General features: G+C 41.7%; 1 protein-coding gene across 1 annotated transcript in view; it reads left to right on the top strand.

Annotated features, from left to right (window-relative positions):
• The window catches only part of UBN2 (ubinuclein 2), a 57,365-nt gene that overhangs the window by 13,314 nt on the left and 26,665 nt on the right, over window positions 1–17,386 (top strand). Inside the window, exons 3-11 of the mRNA XM_015420692.1 lie at window positions 1,018–1,119; window positions 2,745–2,882; window positions 5,205–5,317; window positions 5,773–6,262; window positions 7,554–7,624; window positions 8,334–8,463; window positions 11,006–11,124; window positions 11,901–12,014; window positions 13,960–14,103. Coding sequence (XP_015276178.1) covers window positions 1,018–1,119; window positions 2,745–2,882; window positions 5,205–5,317; window positions 5,773–6,262; window positions 7,554–7,624; window positions 8,334–8,463; window positions 11,006–11,124; window positions 11,901–12,014; window positions 13,960–14,103 — 1,421 coding nt within the window. The remainder of the gene's footprint in view (window positions 1–1,017; window positions 1,120–2,744; window positions 2,883–5,204; window positions 5,318–5,772; window positions 6,263–7,553; window positions 7,625–8,333; window positions 8,464–11,005; window positions 11,125–11,900; window positions 12,015–13,959; window positions 14,104–17,386) is intronic.

Raw genomic sequence — 17,386 nt, 5'->3', positions numbered from 1 at the left:
ACTGCCGGGCCTAGTTGTGTTGTGGGGAACTGGCAAGACCTTGTGAGGGGCACCTCACTTTCCCCAGATACCCCTCCCCACACTATTACTTCCTTCCCTTCTCCTGGCAACCCTTATAGCCTCACCTTTCCCTGCTTCCTTCTGTCATTCCCACCTACCAACCAACCTACCTTTTATCTGACCCCCATCTTCACTTATATTTATAATTTATTTACTTCATTTATACCCCCATCTTTCTCCACAGTGGGAATCCAAAGCAGCTTACATCATTCTCCTCACAACAACCAGATGAAATAGATTATTCTGAAAATATGTAACTGGCCCAAGGTCAGTAGTAAGCAGCCAGGGTCTGGTGAGTCATGTAAGTCAGGTGGTAGCAAATCACTGATGGTTGCTGTTGAGTCTGGCTCTGATGAATCCTCCCTCAGAGGTTAAAACAGCCATGACAAGGGCCCTGCCCCCTCCCCCTATTTTTTACTGACAGAAACCAAGCCTTGAAGGCCAGCTATACTGTTGTGCCTAGCAATAGCCGTTGAATATGTTTGTTTCTTAAAGCTATAGGTGCTCCTTCTGTTATATGGAGGTTAACTTTTTTTAATCTTTTGCTTTAGATTTCAAATTTTTCTGAAAACCTGGAGCTTTTCCACATTTTTAGAAAGATCTGTCTTGTCTGTTCATGATTCCAGTCTCTGGATTTATTTATCCACAGACATGGCCATGTTGAGAATCAGATATATTGATTCTATAGAGTACATTTCTTATAGACTAAGAATTTCCAGTGGTGGTTGGTTAAGCTGTGGATTACTTACTTGTGTCCCTAAGGAGCTTCTAGTATAAATTTTCACAACTGTATGATGATTATGGACTTTGATTTGAACACGTCTAGCTCTTTTGAACAAGTCAAACAGTATTCTGATAACACACTTCAATTTTATGCAGACTTTGAAGCTACCTCAAGCGCTCACTCATATTTCAAACAATCTTTTGTCCTAGAATGCCTATTCTTTTATGTTTCAGGCAGGAAAGTCCCACAAGCATCGGAAGGACCGCCTTCAGGATCTCATTGACATAGGCTATGGCTATGATGAAACCGATCCTTTCATTGATAATTCAGAAGCTGTGAGTTACTTAATCTGATTTATTATATCTGTATCCTGTTCTTCCTTCCAAGAGCTCCTGGGGTGTCCACATAGTCTTCCTTTTAGGTATCAGCTGTTTGTAGATCTACTCGACTTTGGAGATGAAGCATCATAGATGTTTATCTTAAAAGATACACATTATGTCAATGCTAGGCCATCACTCTGTAGATTTTGGTGCGGGTACTCTAATACTGATGGCACTGTAGGACTCCTTGTCATCTTCATTCAGTTTGCTTTTAAGCTTTGCTTTATATGTTGTACAGTTCTGGCAACATTTCCACCGGTATTGTGGTATAAGCATATTTGGTTATCTCTCTCTCGGTATATGTGTGTAAAGGTTTCCCTTGCTTGAAAGCCAGTAGAATCCGACTCTAGTGGGTGGTGCTCATCTCCGTTTCCAAGCCGAAGAGCCAGTGCTGTCCAAAGACGTTTTCGTGGTCATGTGGCCAGCATGACTAAACGCTGAAGCATGTGGAATGCTGTTACCTTCCCACCAAAGTGGTGCCTATTTATGTACTTACAATTTCTTGCTTTCAAACTTCTAGGTTGGCAGGAGGTGGAGGCAGAGATGGGAGCTTACTCTGTCATGTGGCACTAGGGTCTCGAACTGCCGAACTACAGACCTTCTGGTCTGCAGCTCAGCCTCTTAACCTTTGCGCCACCACAATCTATATATGTATGTATGTATGTATGTATTTGTTTGTTTGTTTGTTTGTGTCTATATATATCACGAGGAGCTGCGGTGGCTCAAGTGGTTAAGACGCTGAACTGCAGGCTGGAAGGTCGGTAGTTCAGCAGTTCGAGACCCGAGTGCCGTATGACGGAGTGAGCTCCTGTCTCTGGTTCCAGCTCCTGCCAACCTAGCAGTTCGAAAACAAGAAATTGCAAGTAGATAAATAGGTACTGCTTTGGTGGGAAGGTAACAGTGTTCCGTGCACCTCGGCGTTTAGTCATGCCGGCCATGTGACCATGGAAATGTCTTTGGACAGCGCTGTCTCTTCGGCTTGGAAACAGAGATGAGCACCGCAACCCTAGAGTGGGATTCGACTGGCTTTCGAGCAAGGGAAACCCTATATGTATCATCCTTTGACTTGGATAGTCCAGGATAGCCTGATCTCATGAGATCTCAGAAGCTAAGCAGGGTTGGCCCTGGCAAGTATTTGGATGGGAGAGCTCCAAGGGATACCAGAGTCAGGACGCAGAGGCAGGCAATGGCAAACCAACTCTCAATGTCTCTTGCCTTGAAAAAAAATACAGGGTGACCAATGCTCCCTCTAAGCTGTGGAGTCTTGTGAGCAAAAATTCGACTTTGTGAGCAACTGGCATTAAAGTTGTGAGCGAGAGATTTGGCTACTGCATCAATTAGTTTGCTCTGGAGCCCTCCTTCCTGAGCGAAGGTGAAAACACGTGAGCCGGAGACTAAAAAACTGTGAGCTAGCTCACACTTAGAGGGAATACTGAGGGTGACCATAAGTCAGCAGTGACTTGATGTTAAAAAAAATCTTTCTCCTATTTGGTGCTGCATTTTGCAGCATAGCAAATCATCATTTCATGTTAGTAACATGGTAGCTGTCTGTTAACCTGACTCTTCCATTTTCTTCCCAGTATGATGAGTTGGTTCCAGCATCCTTGACTACTAAATACGGAGGATTTTACATAAACACTGGAACTTTGCAATTCCGCCAAGCATCTGACTCTGAGGAGGAAGACTTTACTGAAGGCAAAAAGCATAGGCCATCTAAAGTGAGCAATCCTAGTTTCTTCAGAACCAGGTTTTTATATATTGGTGTGCTTGCTTTGAAACCTTAAAGCACCTCACAATGATCACTATCTTCCAGTCTTCGTATCAGATTACATATTCAACACACACATGTTCTTTTAATTTTGGCTGTCTCCACATGCCATTACTATTTGAATGGTGCAATGGTGGTCCAGTTAAGTTACTTCATCATAACATATGTGAAGCTGCCTAGTACTGAGTTGCATGTAGCCCTGCTGTTTACTTGACTGCCAGCAGACATGTTTCCCTGCTGTTTTCTTGAGATCTTTCCAACTGGGGGTTCCAGTGATTCAGTGTGGGACTGTCTGCATGGATTCCATGTGCTCTACCATAGACCTATAGTCCAGTTGACTGTGATGGTAAAATGGGGAGAGGCAATTTGTGAGGTTTGTAGGCTGGAGCTGTTTTTTTGTTGTTCAGTCGCACAGTCGAGTCCGACTCTTTGCGACCCCATGGACCAGATCACGCCAGGCCTTCCTGTTTTCCGCCGTCCTCTGAAGTTGGCTCAATTTCATGTTCGTTGCGTCTATGACACTGTCTAACCATCTCATCCTTTGCCGTCCCCGTCTTCTTTGACCGTCAATCTTTCCCAGCATCAGGGTCTTCTCCAGTGAGTGCTCCCTTATCATTTGGTGGCCAAAGTATTTGAGCTTCAGTTTCATTATCTGGCCTTCCAGGGAACAGTCAGGGTTGATTTCTTTTAGGATTGACTGATTTGATCTTCTTGCAGTCCAAGGGACTCTCAAGAGTCTTCTCCAGTACGATAGTTCAAAAGAATCTGTTCTTCGGCGCTCGGCCTTCCTTATAGTCCAACTCTCTCAGCCGTACATGACTACTGGGAATACCACTGCTTTGACCATGCGGACTTTTGTTGGCAGGGTGATGTCTCTACTTTTTATCATGCTGTTTAGGTTCGCCATCGCTTTCCTCCCAAGGAGCAGGCGTCTTTTAATTTCATGACTGCTGTCACAGTCTGCGGTGATCTGGGATCCCAGGAACGTGAAGTCTGTCACTACTTCCATGACTTCCTCTTCTATTTGCCAAGGAGTGATGGGGCCGGATGCCACGATCTTAGTTTTTTTGATGTTGAGCTTCAAGCCCACTTTTGCGCTCTCCTCTTTTACCCTGAGTAAGAGGCTCTTTAGGTCCTCTTCACTTTCTGCCATTAGAGTGGTATCGCCTGTATATCTGAGGTTGTTGATCTTTTTCCCAGCAATCTTAATTCCCGCTTGTGATTCATCCAGGCCAGCATTTCGCATGATGTACTCTTCATATATATTAAATAAGCAAGGTGACAATATACATCCTTGTCGTACTCCTTTTCCTATGCAAAACCAATCAGTTGTTCCATATCTGGTTCTAACTGTCGCTTCTTGACCCTTATACAGGTTTCTCAAGAGACATGTGAGGTGGTCTGGTACTCCCATCTCTTTAAGGACCTGCCATAGTTTGTTGTGATCCACACAGTCAAAGGCTTTAGCATAGTCAATGAAGCAGAAGTAGATGTTTTTCTGGTACTCTCTTGCTTTCTCCATAATCCAGTGAATGTTGGCAATTTGATCTCTAGTTCCTCTACCTCTTCGGAACCCAGCTTGTACTTCTGGTAGTTCTCTATCCACGTACTGTTGAAGCCTAGCTTGTAGGATCTTGAGCATGACCTTGCTAGCGTGTGATATGAGTGCAATTGTGCGATAGTTTGAACATTCCTTGGCATTGCCCTTCTTTGGGATTGGAATGTATACTGATCTTTTCCAATCCTGTGGCCACTGTTGCGTTTTCCAAATTTGCTGGCAAATGGAGTGCAGAACTTTAACAGCATCCTCTTCTAAGACTTTGAATAGCTCAGCTGGGATACCATCACCTCCACTAGCTTTGTTGTTAGTAATGCTTTCTAAGGCCCATTTAACTTCACATTCCAGGATGTCTGGCTCGAGGCTGGAGCTGTTAAGAGAAGTCAAAACCCAAACTTGACATTGTTCCTTGAAGATAATAGTGTCATAGTACAAATGCTGTCATGCTAGTTATAATGCAATCTCTGCAACCCATCTAAGCTTAATTAAGTCTAACTTTTTTTAAGCGACCTATGAAATGAACAATGATGGTGAGCAAACAAACATAGATTAGCTATCACCATCATATCTGGTGTGTAAGCTTCCAAACACATCTGGCTGTTGAAAACAAAATGCCAGACTAGATGGATCTTGGTCTAATCCTAAAAGCTGAATGTTAGTATTCCATTATAGAATTATTTCATTGGTGAACTCATTGTTCACTCTCCACTCTAGGTAGCTAAACTGAAAGATGGTGAGGACCGTGGAATGAAGAAGCGCAAACGGAAAGAGGAAGAGGCAGAGAAGGAGAAAAAGCCACGAAAGATGAAAGTTTCTAAGCAGCTTGGGTAAGCTTGTCTATGTTTATTTCTAGGACAGATTATTCTGTTTGGGTGAGTTCAGAGCTAATGGTAAATCATTTATGTCAGAACTTGTCAGTTGTGAGCTACTTTTTGATGAGTGTGTTAAACAGAGTTGTAGCATATAACCATGGGTCAACCATAGGTTTTGTCATGATTTCGTACTTTGATGGATCTCTGCTTAAAACTGCCTGTCAGTAAAATAGCCAGAGAGCTTCTAAGACATGCTGTTTCTAAGTTTATACAGACACGATTGTGCTAAGTATGTTAGATGATCACAGAATGCTGAGGAAGCCTGTGTGTAAAGATTACTTTGCAATTTTCAGCCCTTGCTGAAGACATTCTAAAACAAATTATTTCAAAGAACTTGGAAAGCTTTATAGAAAATATGATTACAAAGTGTATATTGCCAACCTTACTGTGGAATTTATCTTTTTTTGCAGAGTGATGGCCTTAAATTCACACAAATCTGAAAAGAAGAAAAAGAAGCTGTACAAGGATTCTTTCTCATTGGCTGCTATGATTCGAAAGTTTCAGAAGGAGAAGGATGCCTTCAAGAAGAAAGAAATGACCCAGAATTGCACCACGGTAGTTTCCAGCTCTACACCTAATAAACTCCCTGCTGCCCCTGCCACTGCTGGAAATGATGTCTCCGACTTGAACCTCATTGTTGCAGACCCAGTTCTTTCTATTTTTGGCAGCACAAATGAGCGTGAGCTCCTGCAGGAAGCCGAAAGTGCCCTAGAAATGCTGGGAGACATTGACTTGGATAGGCTGCTTGATGGCACTTCCAATGGTAGCCCAGTATCTGAACCATCCGGGGAAAACGGAAGCACTACTCAGCCCTCTGAGGTCCTGACTTTGAAACAGGTGCCTGCCCTCCCGGAAGGTCTGCCAGCACATCTGGACAAGCGCATTGAAGACCTTAGGGTTGTAAGTTTTGGCTTCCTTAGTGCTGAATTTTGAGAAGAATTGTTATAATGTGAAGCAAACATTAACTTGGGCAGCATGTGTAGTACTAAAGGTTACATGGGAAACATTATTTATTTAAAAGATTTGTATCCCACCTTTCCATAAAACATGTTCAAACAATATTAGCTGAAAGTAGTTCACTTTTAGTTATCCCTTATATAATTAACACAGGTTGTATTAAACTTGCAAATGTTACAGTTCATCTCAGATGATAATTGTGTTATTACTTAAGAGAAAGCATGAGTCACTGTGCCTGAAAGTCATCTGTTTGCTTACTAAAGTTTATGAAAGAGAATATTTAATTAGAAATATATGTACTACCAACTAGAAATTCTGTTGTCCTACCTTTGCAAAATGACTGAAGTCCCACAAGTAGTTCATTTATTAATTTATTTATCGAATTTCTACCCTGCCCTCCCAGCCAGTTATTCCAGTTGTCTGTTACTAGAGCCTTGCAAAGGTATTTATGCTTCCAAGTCTACAATAGTTTAATTAAATGTAAGAGAACTTTTTTCTTAGTTTATTTATTTATTTAAATTTCTACCCCGCCCTCCCCACGAATGGGCTCAGGGCGGCTAACGAACAGGGGCACCATGTGCCAATACATAAATTCACACGTATTGTTTGATATGTCAATCCTAGATGATGTGCAGCTGCATAAATAAACTGCCATTTTTAAAAAATATACTGTGTTTGAGGCAATGCAACCACCACACTGGTTTGTTTTTTGTTATGGAACTTTTGCATATGCCATCCCTTGATGTTGCTGCAAAGTGGTAAAATATACATATGTCATTGCCTCCTGAAATATATTTTAGATAAGCAGGGTAACTTTTGCTTTTTATCTGTATGGCAGTTGAGTTCAAGAAGCATCTTGGTATGATGGGAGAACAGTAAGCTCCTTTATTAACTCCATCTCCCACCTACTTAACATGACCCCCATTTTCAAAATCAGAAGACTTAAGAAAGTAATTGGCATTTTCAGTTCCATTTATGTTTATTCCTTGGGATAAGTTGCCATTTGTATGAAACTGAGAGACATAGAAAGGCTTTTCCTAATAAAACAAAGGCTGGGTTTCAATAAACTTGTATACTGCACAAAAGTACATTTGGTAAGAGGCAAGTAATTTATATGTTACAGTGCCCATGCCTATGCAATTAGAAGTCAAGCAAAGGGAAACTCAACGGAGAAAACAGGCATTATGAGATAAAAGTGTATCCAAAGTTGTCTTTTTATTTTTGCTCTTTCTAGGCTGCCAAGCTCTTTGATGAAGAAGGCAGAAAGAAATTCTTCACACAGGACATGAACAATATCCTGCTGGAGTAAGTGCTTCTCTTTTTTATGATAAGAGTGCTCTGTTTAGGGCAGGAAATGAAAATGAGCTGATGTCCTGCAAAGTTTTTGGATCAAGTAGGTGGGGTGTTTTAAAGTTAAAAGTTCTTCAGCTATGTGTATCTTCTCAAGATCCTTGAAATGGAAAAAGAATGACATGTATGCACATTTCTGTGGAAGAAGGCTTTTCAGTTCCTGTCCACTGTAGAGAGAAAAGCCCTGCCCCCCCCCACCCCCACCCCAGTGCTCTGCTCTGTACTTGCTGTTTATAAATTGTATGGTCTGGTCATGGCATCAGAACTGTGGAACTGTATTCTCAGGATGACCCAACTGTCCCCTTTTGTTACTATCTTTTGCCAGTGGGTGAATACTTTTTTGTTTTTTGTTACTGATCCCTTCCTGTCCAATGTATTAATTTTTGTTTTTATATGTGCATTTTAGTACTGGTATTTATTGTTTTAATCTTGTGGCTTTTGTTTGTTTTAAAGCATTTTTAAAGATGTGATTTTATTATGTGTGTTTTTAATTTGTTAGTTGCTTTGGTGGCCTCTATGAGGGCAGAAATGTGGGGGCATAATTTTTGAAAAATCAATGAAATAACTAAATAAAATGGGATTTCCCTTAGGAAGCCTTACAAATAGAAGCCTTGCCTTCCTCAGCTATTTCTCATTAGTTGTAAATTTGTTTTCCATTTGTCAGTATTGAGCTGCAGTTACAGGAATTGAGTCCTAACACACGCAGTGGAGTATACTCTCACCTCGAGGCTTTTGTGCCATGCAATAAGGACACGTTGATAAAACGTTTGAAGAAGCTGCACCTCAATGTTCAGGTAAAAGGATCTGCAGCACGGTTATATGTGAGGGTAGACTATAAGAGATGGGTCAGTCATGGTTCCCTGCAGGGGTTGTTTCCTGCGGGAGCACACAAGAGCAGAGCTTCGACAGTAAGGAGCCCAGGGGGCGGGCACATGCAACAAGCCCCGCCCTCTGCTCCCAGCAGCCCTCAGTCGGGCCACGAGGAGCAAGAAACAGCCAGGTAAATTGCAGAGCCCCCCCCCCCCCCGCTCGCCTTCAGGTACAAGCTCTCCCTCCTCTGTGAGGACAGATCTGCACGTTTCTCTCCCCCCCCAATAGCTAGCAATCCAAAACAGTCCAGTGGAGCCTGAGTGGTAGGTGTTGCCTTCTGACACACTTCCGGTGATGTCAGGAGGTGTGGCATATGCAAATAAGTTATGCTAATAAGTTATGCTAATGAGCTCCTGCACCTCTTTTTCTACGAGATGACCCCTGGTTCCCTGTACAATGAAACTGTCAATCCAAGGGGCGCTGTAGTTTTTATATATGCAATTTTCATATTGTATTTAACTGTGTTAGAGGCTACAAACTGAAGGAAAAGCAGGATTAAATGTTTTAAGGAACACCCCTCCTGAACCCTAAGAGTTGTAGTCTACTGAATTTCAAACCCTTTAACAGCAAAAGTTCCCTTAGATAGGGTTCATAACAGTTTAGATTTGAAACTGGCTTCAGTTTGTTGCCTGTGTGAGTATCAGTGGCTTTTTAGTAATTATTTCAAAATCTTGATGGGACTTTAAGGGACAATTTTGTGATTAAAAAAAATGAAATATCAAGTGCTTATTGAATAGGTTAAAAGATAATGTTAAGTAGAAGGAATAGGGTTCAATTGACCCATTATATCTGGTGAATGAGTACACGATTTCCCCCCACTTTACTTTCAAGCTTATATTTTTATGACTTTTTTGTTAAATCAAATAGCATTTTTCATCCTGTTAAAAGCGATGCCATGGTTTTGAAAATTTGGCCCCTAAACAGAAAGTCATCTGTTGCTGCTGTCCTGTTTTTCTTGTTTGCAGCTTCTTTAGTAATGAAGGAGAAAGGAATATATGACTGTTCTTTCCTGTTACCTCTAGGTTATCCAGAAGAGGTACCAAAAAATACCTGATGTTATTAGACCATTATCTCAAGTGATTTCTCCACTTTAATTCTCTGTAACTGTTAACTGTCAGGGAAGGAATTTCCTTTCCTGCACTTTCCTTATGAATATTCATAAGGATACACATAACATGGTAGTGAAAGAAACAACATGGGACTGGTATGAATGTAATAGAGGAAAGGGAAAGGAGTATTAGACCCTGATTCCCCTCCCCCCCTTACCCCACTCTACCGGTATGTAGAATGTCCTGGACAGAGGTGGTCAGTTCTTGAACCTGTAGGCCATGTTCTTTGTGATGAAGCTGCTTGAGGGAGGGGGGTAGATCCTTTCAGATACGCCATTCGAATAATGGCCAGGGAGGATCCAGCTGCTGAAGATACCTCATTTCCCAATGGGAAGTTTCCTGCAAAGGCAAAAATCTGCATGCTGCTTTCTCATAGCCTCCCCCACATCTCTCTGTATAAAAGTGAGAGGCCAAGATTTGATATAGTATTCTTACCTGTGAGGTACATCCCGTGGACACAGTAGGGTGCTTGCCAGGTCAGGATCAGTGGCTTGCTCCTAATCTGGAGGGTTGGTGAGGGCCACATGCATCCCAGAAGCTAAAATCCAAACATCTCTAAAGTAGATAATCTGCACTCTCATTTCTAATACATTAAAATGCTTTTGATATAGATAAGGAAAGGCGGCACTAGAACTGCGTTAACAGTGAGTTCCACTACCAGGTATGGAAGACAAATGGTTGAAAAGGTACACTGTTCCATACCTGACATTTGGAATGTCCCAGATGCCCTCTGATAATCCCTTGCTGGATCATGAAAAAAATATTTTTGAAATATTAGTTCAGACATATTTTCTTGTATCAATCCCATTTTATATCACAAACAGTGTACTATGCCCATTTGATAAAAGGATTTCCAGTTCTATATAATATTGTTGCTGCTGTTATGATTTTATTGTCAGTGTGGTGGTGGAAAGTGCCATCAAGTCACAGCCGATAGGATTTTCAAGGCAAGAGACATTCAGAAGTGGTTTGCCCTTTGCCTGCCTCTGCGTAGGATCCTGGAGTTCCTTGCTGGCCTCCCATCCGAACACTAACCAGGGCTGACCCTGTTTAGCTTCCAAGATCTGACGAGACTGGGCTAGCCTGCTATTCAGGACAGGGCTTTGTTGCTAACAGAATAATTTTTTTTGCTCTGCTCCTGTCTAAAATGAAATTATTCTACTCTGTTGCAGTATAGGTGTATAATTTCATTCTAGGTGGGAGTAGAGCAAAAAAAATAGTTAAAATTAATAACCAAAACGTCGCCTCAGGAGATGAAAGGTATATTTGAGGCTGTTCAGAACAGAAGGGACCATTTGGTAAATGTATCAGTTGGCTAGAGTCTTGCATCGCTATTCTAATATTTGTGTCTTTTCAGGATGACCGCTTGAAGGAACCATTGCAAAAACTGAAATTGGCTGTCAGCAGTGTCATGCCTGACCAGTTATTGAAATATCAGGAGGATTGCCAGGCACACAGTCAGGCTAAGAATGCCAAGTATGTACTTAAGCCGTGGGACATGTTTGGCTAATGTACAGGATTCACAGAAGAAAGCAGGGTTATGGAAATGCAAGCACTGCCCAGGGGAGGGTGCACTTATTGCTTTCTGTAATTGTTTTGTGGTTGCTCTTTTGAAACTTTCATTTGAAGTTCTGTTCCCAGTATATTATGTAAGGACTGAGGAAAAACAGCCATATTGAAAACCTTCAAGAAGTGGTGGGAAACAAAGGGACAGACTGGTTACGTTGTAGTCCTTGATCACTTGTCATTACCTCATTGCAGTGTTTCACACAGGAGGGAAAAAACGAGTTTCTAGGCATTAAGGTTATAAAACAATTTTAAATTTTAAGAAGAAGAACACATGAAGCTGCCTGATATACAAGTAGGCTAGAAGTGGCTCTCCAGGTTCTGAGGCAGAGGCCTTTCACAGCACCTGCTACATTGAGCCTTTTAACGGGAGATGCCAGAGATTGAACCTGGGACCTTCTGCATGCCAAGCAGATGCTTCGCCTCTGAGTCATGCCTCTGAATGCTCAAACAAGAAAATGTTTAAATATTACTCCCAAATGATCAGGGTGGGATTACAGTGTTCTGCATAGTTCCTTGTCTCTCCCAGATCACTGCTGTTTAGACCCGTACTGCCCAGTGTTTCTCTGTCCACCTTCTTTTCTTCCCCTTCACTCTGATTCAGAACGTTTCACTTCTGTAATCTAATGATGGGAAATAAGTACACCTGTCTTTTGCCAACAAGGCAGTTACTGGTTTTGGTCCAGATTGCAGGCAGAAGATGAACGAGACAAGAATGGCTCAGAAGAGGAAGATGATGAGAAGCCAGGAAAGAGGGTTGCGGGACCAAGAAAGAAATTCCACTGGGATGATGCAGTGAGGTGTGATACAATATTGCCTGTTTATCCACTAGAATTTTTTTTTGAAATGGCATGTGGGGGACATTGTCACAGCACAATCAGATGCCAACTGCCAGGGAAAGGAATGTTTGCAAATATTCTTACTGTTTTTCAGACCATGCAGAATAATTTGAGTTGTAGTCAGATTTAAACCTCTGTATACATAATTATATACTGCTTTCACGAATATATGTTGCTCAGAAACGTCAATTAGTACAGTCAAGTTGTTGACTGGAGTGGATTGCCGGGGCCATATCTCTCCAGTCTTGGTCCATCTACACTGGCTCCCGATTTGTTTCAGGGCTCAGTTCAAAGTGCTGGTGCTGACCTTAATGTATGCTGGTTTGGGACTAGCCTACCTTAAGGATTGCCTGCTCCAATACAAAGCCACATGACCACTATGATCATCTTCTGAGGCCCTGTTTTGGATGCCCCCTCCACCTTCTCTAAGCTGTGGAGTCTTGTGAGCAAAAATATCTACTTTGTGAGCTACTGGCATTAAAGTTGTGAGCGAGCGAGCGATTTGGCTACTGCATAAATTAGTTTGCTCTGGAGCCATCCTTCCTGAGCAAAGAGAAAAATGTGTGAGCTGGAGGCTAAAAAATTGTGAGCTCGCTCACACTAACTCAGCTTAGAGGGTACACTGGTGGCAACCTGAGAAAGGGCCTTCTTGAACATGGCACCAAAATTATGAAACTCCCCAGAAATATTTGTCTGCGTCACTCCATCACTGTCTTTACCTAGTGGGTGGATATTTTTTGTTTCCTCTTGTCTTCCCTCAATGACCCTTCCTTCCTGCCCTATGTTTTACTTGCTTGTTTCTGTGGTTTTTTTTTATATATGTATCTTAGCTTTGGCTGTATTGGTTTTATGATTTGTTTTTAATTGATGGCTGTTCTGGTGGTCCTGATGGGGCAGAAAGGCAGGATACAGATTTTGTAAATAAGCTCAAACCCTTGAATAGATGAAAACTGCATGAAAGTCTAGGTATTAAGTTAACATTGCTAATAAGATAGTAGTATCATAAATCCTACCTTGTAAACTAACAATGTGGATTCTGTTTTACTAGGCTACTCAGTATTCTTTCCAAGTGCCGTGCAGTGATCCATTTATGCATCCACTGAGTAATAGTTCCTTCTTTAATTATACCAGCACCTTATCCTAGAACTTACTGGTTTTCTTTGTACCACATGAAGGCTCTATGATTTGTGTGCCATACTGTTATGCTTCTTAAGTATATTGCTGTCTAGTACAGCCTTAGATTTTAACAGCCTGCTGCTATCCTTCATCTTTTAGGTTGTCCTGTTTCCTATCCCAGTGACTGCAGAATAAAACTGGGAAAAATATGTGGGCGAATGGCAAATTGCTTATCGCTTAGCAAAATATGGGAATCTGCCATTTTTAAAAATGTATTGTGCACTTCCAGTGGATTTGGCTTCTCTATGAGTGAAACATCAGTGCAGAAAGCACTAAGGGGGTACCCTCAAAAGTACCCTCTGCTGTAATAAGGTTATTGACTTTTACATCTGCACCTGGAAATGTGAACTACCCAGTACAGGGTAGTCCCCCACCCCTTTACGTATGCCATTTCACAGTGCTTTATGAAGTATCTATGTTTTACCCTCCGTTCTTCAGTCAGATTCTACGGCTAGGTAATCCAATGGAAAAATCTGTATATTTTAGACTTTGGAATTTAGATATATTGGGGTTATATGGAAAGAGATCCTAAGTTGTGAAAATAATGAAATTCCAACTCTGAGAAATTTAAATCTAAAATGTATTATATAATTTACAATAGGATACAATAATGTAGATTTCTGTGCAGGAGACAGGCTGGGTTTTGGGGCATAGATGATTCTCAGAGATTACTTTGACATACTAATGGTGAGGTCTGTTGAACTCAAGCCTGTCTGTTCTCTTTCAACAGATCTCTGCTGTGTAACCTTGTCAAGATAAAACTGGGATGTTATGACCTGGAGCCAAACAAAAGCCAGTCTGCAGAAGATTACCTCAAGACCTTTATGGAGACAGAGGTGAAACCACTGTGGCCTAAAGGCTGGATGCAAGCTAGGTATGGTACCTGCTTAGATTCAGTTGTTGATTATTTAGACTTCAGTATAACTGACTTAATTAAACAGGCCTTAAAAATTTAAACAAATAAATCGCAATATATTAACTGGATAGCTTTTGTGCCACATCCATAAGATCTAGGATATTTTCAGTTCCCAAGCAGCATATATGAAATAACCAGTAAAACCAAATAATGCATTATGCCCTTAAAAGTGTAACAGAAAACCACCCTAAATAAAAATGACTGTTCGAAGGATTCTAGGGCTTTAATAATTATCACTGAGAGTGCCTTTTTCATGTCCTTCTCTAAATATTGTACATAGATGGAATAATCAAAACGGGTTTTTTTTTTTTTTTTTTTTTGGTTGATCAATCAGTGGGACATAGGGGAGAAAGAACCAAAGTTGTATAATAGAATGCCTATTAAGGTAGCAAACAGGAGGGGAATAGAGAGTCGGATTCAGATCCCCACTGAACTATGAAGCTTATTGGGTGATCCTGAGCGAGTCAGCCCCAGCCTATCACTTTCACAAGATTGGAGGAGTGGGGGAGTGAAACGGGTATACCACTCTTTTGAGGAAAGTTAATGTAAAAACTTAAAGAAAGTGTATGTGCGCATGGAGCTGAGAGAGAGCACTCCTTGTCATTGTTGCAGCCTGTAATTCCATGTATGGCCCATGGATTTAGGAGCACCTGAAGACTGCAAACCTGAGTGATCAAAAAGGTTCAGCCGCATGAATTATGAAAAATGTATTCTCTCATGGACCTAGTGATTACTAATACTTTACAAAACAACAGTTTTGTATGGTTTCAGTCTCAATTGGCTCTCACAGATTATCTAACTAGCTATTGAGAACAGCATGATTTCAATACCTGGGACAGTTGAAAATGTTGCATTAAAGGCAGGGGCCTAGACTCCTGAATTTTGTATGTGTGTGTGTGGGGGCAATAGGACTGAACCTGGCCCGGGCCCAAATTTAGGAATTAGTGTTGCCTGGCCTCAGCCTGCAGCCCCCAGGAACAATTGGGGAGCAGGGCGTGGCATACCAGTGTTGCAGCCAGTGCATCTGTATCACTTCCACTTTAAAACAGAAGTGACATGGGGATGGTTCTGCATTTTGCAGAAACTGTAGTTTTGCTAGCACCCCCCCCCCCTCCTCCTGCTGCTGGTGCCAGAGGCATTGACAAACATCAAAGGGAATTGCCAGCAAAGGCCTGGCACCGCTATTACTAATCTATACAAAATTATTTCAATATGAGATTATTTCTATTTCCAGAAACCACTTGCCATCAACAGTCTTGCAGTTTCAAAAGTATAGGGTTTTTTTCACTCGTAATAGCTCGAACCTCAATCCAAGAAAGAGGACTCTGTCAGATGAGAGGAGAAATGTCATGAATTCCTTCAGTGAGACAATCAGGATAAATATATCATTTGTGTATGAAAGGAAATATTTCTCCCTCTCTGTTTTGCTCACACTTCCCCAATGAAGTAGGTTAGACTGAGAGTGTGTAACTAGCCCAAGGTCACACAGTGAGCTTCATTGCTAGGTGGGGATTTGAATTCTGGTTTCCCCAGTCTTAGACCAACACTCTGACTACCACACTGCTCACATATTGGACACTGAATATGAATCTCCACTTGAATCTCAGAATCCAGAGTAAATACTGGCTTCTCAGGTAGGCCTTAGCAGAATCACCTCATTTTCCATATTTGGGGAACCAGTGTTATACTCCCCCCCCCCCCCCCGGCAACGAGACCAAAGAAACGCGGGGGGGGGGCTAAAGACAGAAATATTCCCTTCTACATTTCTTTTTCTCCAGAGTAGGTCCTATGATACCAAAATCAACTTAACTTCCACATTTGGGCCACAGGCCTCTGCTCACTCCCCCCCCCCCCCAATCAGATTCCAATATTTGAACAGGAGACTTTTTTACCCCTTCCAAACCCACCAAGCTAAATATAAAATGGAAATGGAAATATTTCTTTATTCAAAGCAGGGCCTATGTAGTAGAATAACCTTGCCATCTGTGGAGAATCAGTTTTTCCTGCTCCCACCCATAGTTAAAGATAAAATGGAGATGGGACCATTTCTTTGTCTAAGGCAGGGCCCACCAGGACAGAGTAATACTGCAATTATTATAATCCCATCTGCAAAGGCAAACCATAATTCTCTTGATCCATTACTTACATCAGAGTTCATGTTGCAGGCTACAGGAAATACATTCTTCAGTCCAGTCACTGAGGCTTTCTGATTGCTAGATGGATTCCACCAGTTCTGTTAATTCCCCCCACACCCGGCACTCTGTTGTTTCTTTACAGACAGTGTTATCCACTGAAGGGTTCCCTTCCCCTCTTAACTGTAAAAAACAAACAAAACTGGCCCTGTAGATCCTATGAACTTTCTAAGTTGCTACAGAAGCAAACAGAACTGACTGAACTTGACAGCCTGAGCAGCTTTATGATACTGCCTGGCAGCTGGGGGAGGGGCATTGCCCCACCTGAGCCCCACTGCCCACCCCAGTTTACTCCCCTGATTGAAGGGGAGAAATAAGTAAACATCACATCTCCATAAAGGCTTTTGTAATATTTATGAGGACATGCAGAGCAGAATGAGAATTGAATGGAATACTGTGGTGCTCTCCAGTGGAGTCTGAAGAACTGCCAAACACTATTTTTTGGGACTACCATCCCAGAAACAGCAGAGCCTCTGCAAACCTCATCAGTGGTATATCACTGGGTAATACATGGAGAAAGTTACCTATATCATTTTAGATTTCAGTGTTTTAATCACAGGCAAACAAGATTTGCCAATTGCATTCAAGAGTGCTGAAAGGTACAGAACAGCCACTACCTCAGTGGCTATGTAACTTCTTTTTTTTTTATAAAGAATTTATTGACTCCCCTAAAAAGGGGAGGAGTTTCGCTTAAAAAGAAAGATAGGGAGGGTATATAGTGGGAGGAAGAGAAAGCTGAGTGATATATTAACTGTTAGATTAAACTGTTAGTAATGTCCAATCATCAAAGGCTTCTTCTGCGTGTTGTCAAACATCTTTTTTCCATTCCAGTTACTTTCTATGTTAGTATATTAGTAATGTTCCTTTGAATTTCTGTTAAAAAGTCTCTTCAGGGCACATTCAGAACCGCTTCTTTTACGTGCTGGTTACTTTTCCACTCTCAGTGACGGGAGGGGCTTCCTCTGTTTTTCTCTCCCTCCGGCTTCTTCCCCTCCTCCTTCGGGTCGCTGTTAACTCTTTCAGTTCCTGTGCTATAAGTCGTCTTCCTT

This window comes from Gekko japonicus, unplaced genomic scaffold (assembly GCF_001447785.1).
Source record: "Gekko japonicus isolate JY-2015 unplaced genomic scaffold, Gekko_japonicus_V1.1 scaffold1291, whole genome shotgun sequence".
NCBI lineage: Eukaryota > Metazoa > Chordata > Lepidosauria > Squamata > Gekkonidae > Gekko > Gekko japonicus.
This window is presented reverse-complemented; position numbering and strand designations above follow the sequence as displayed.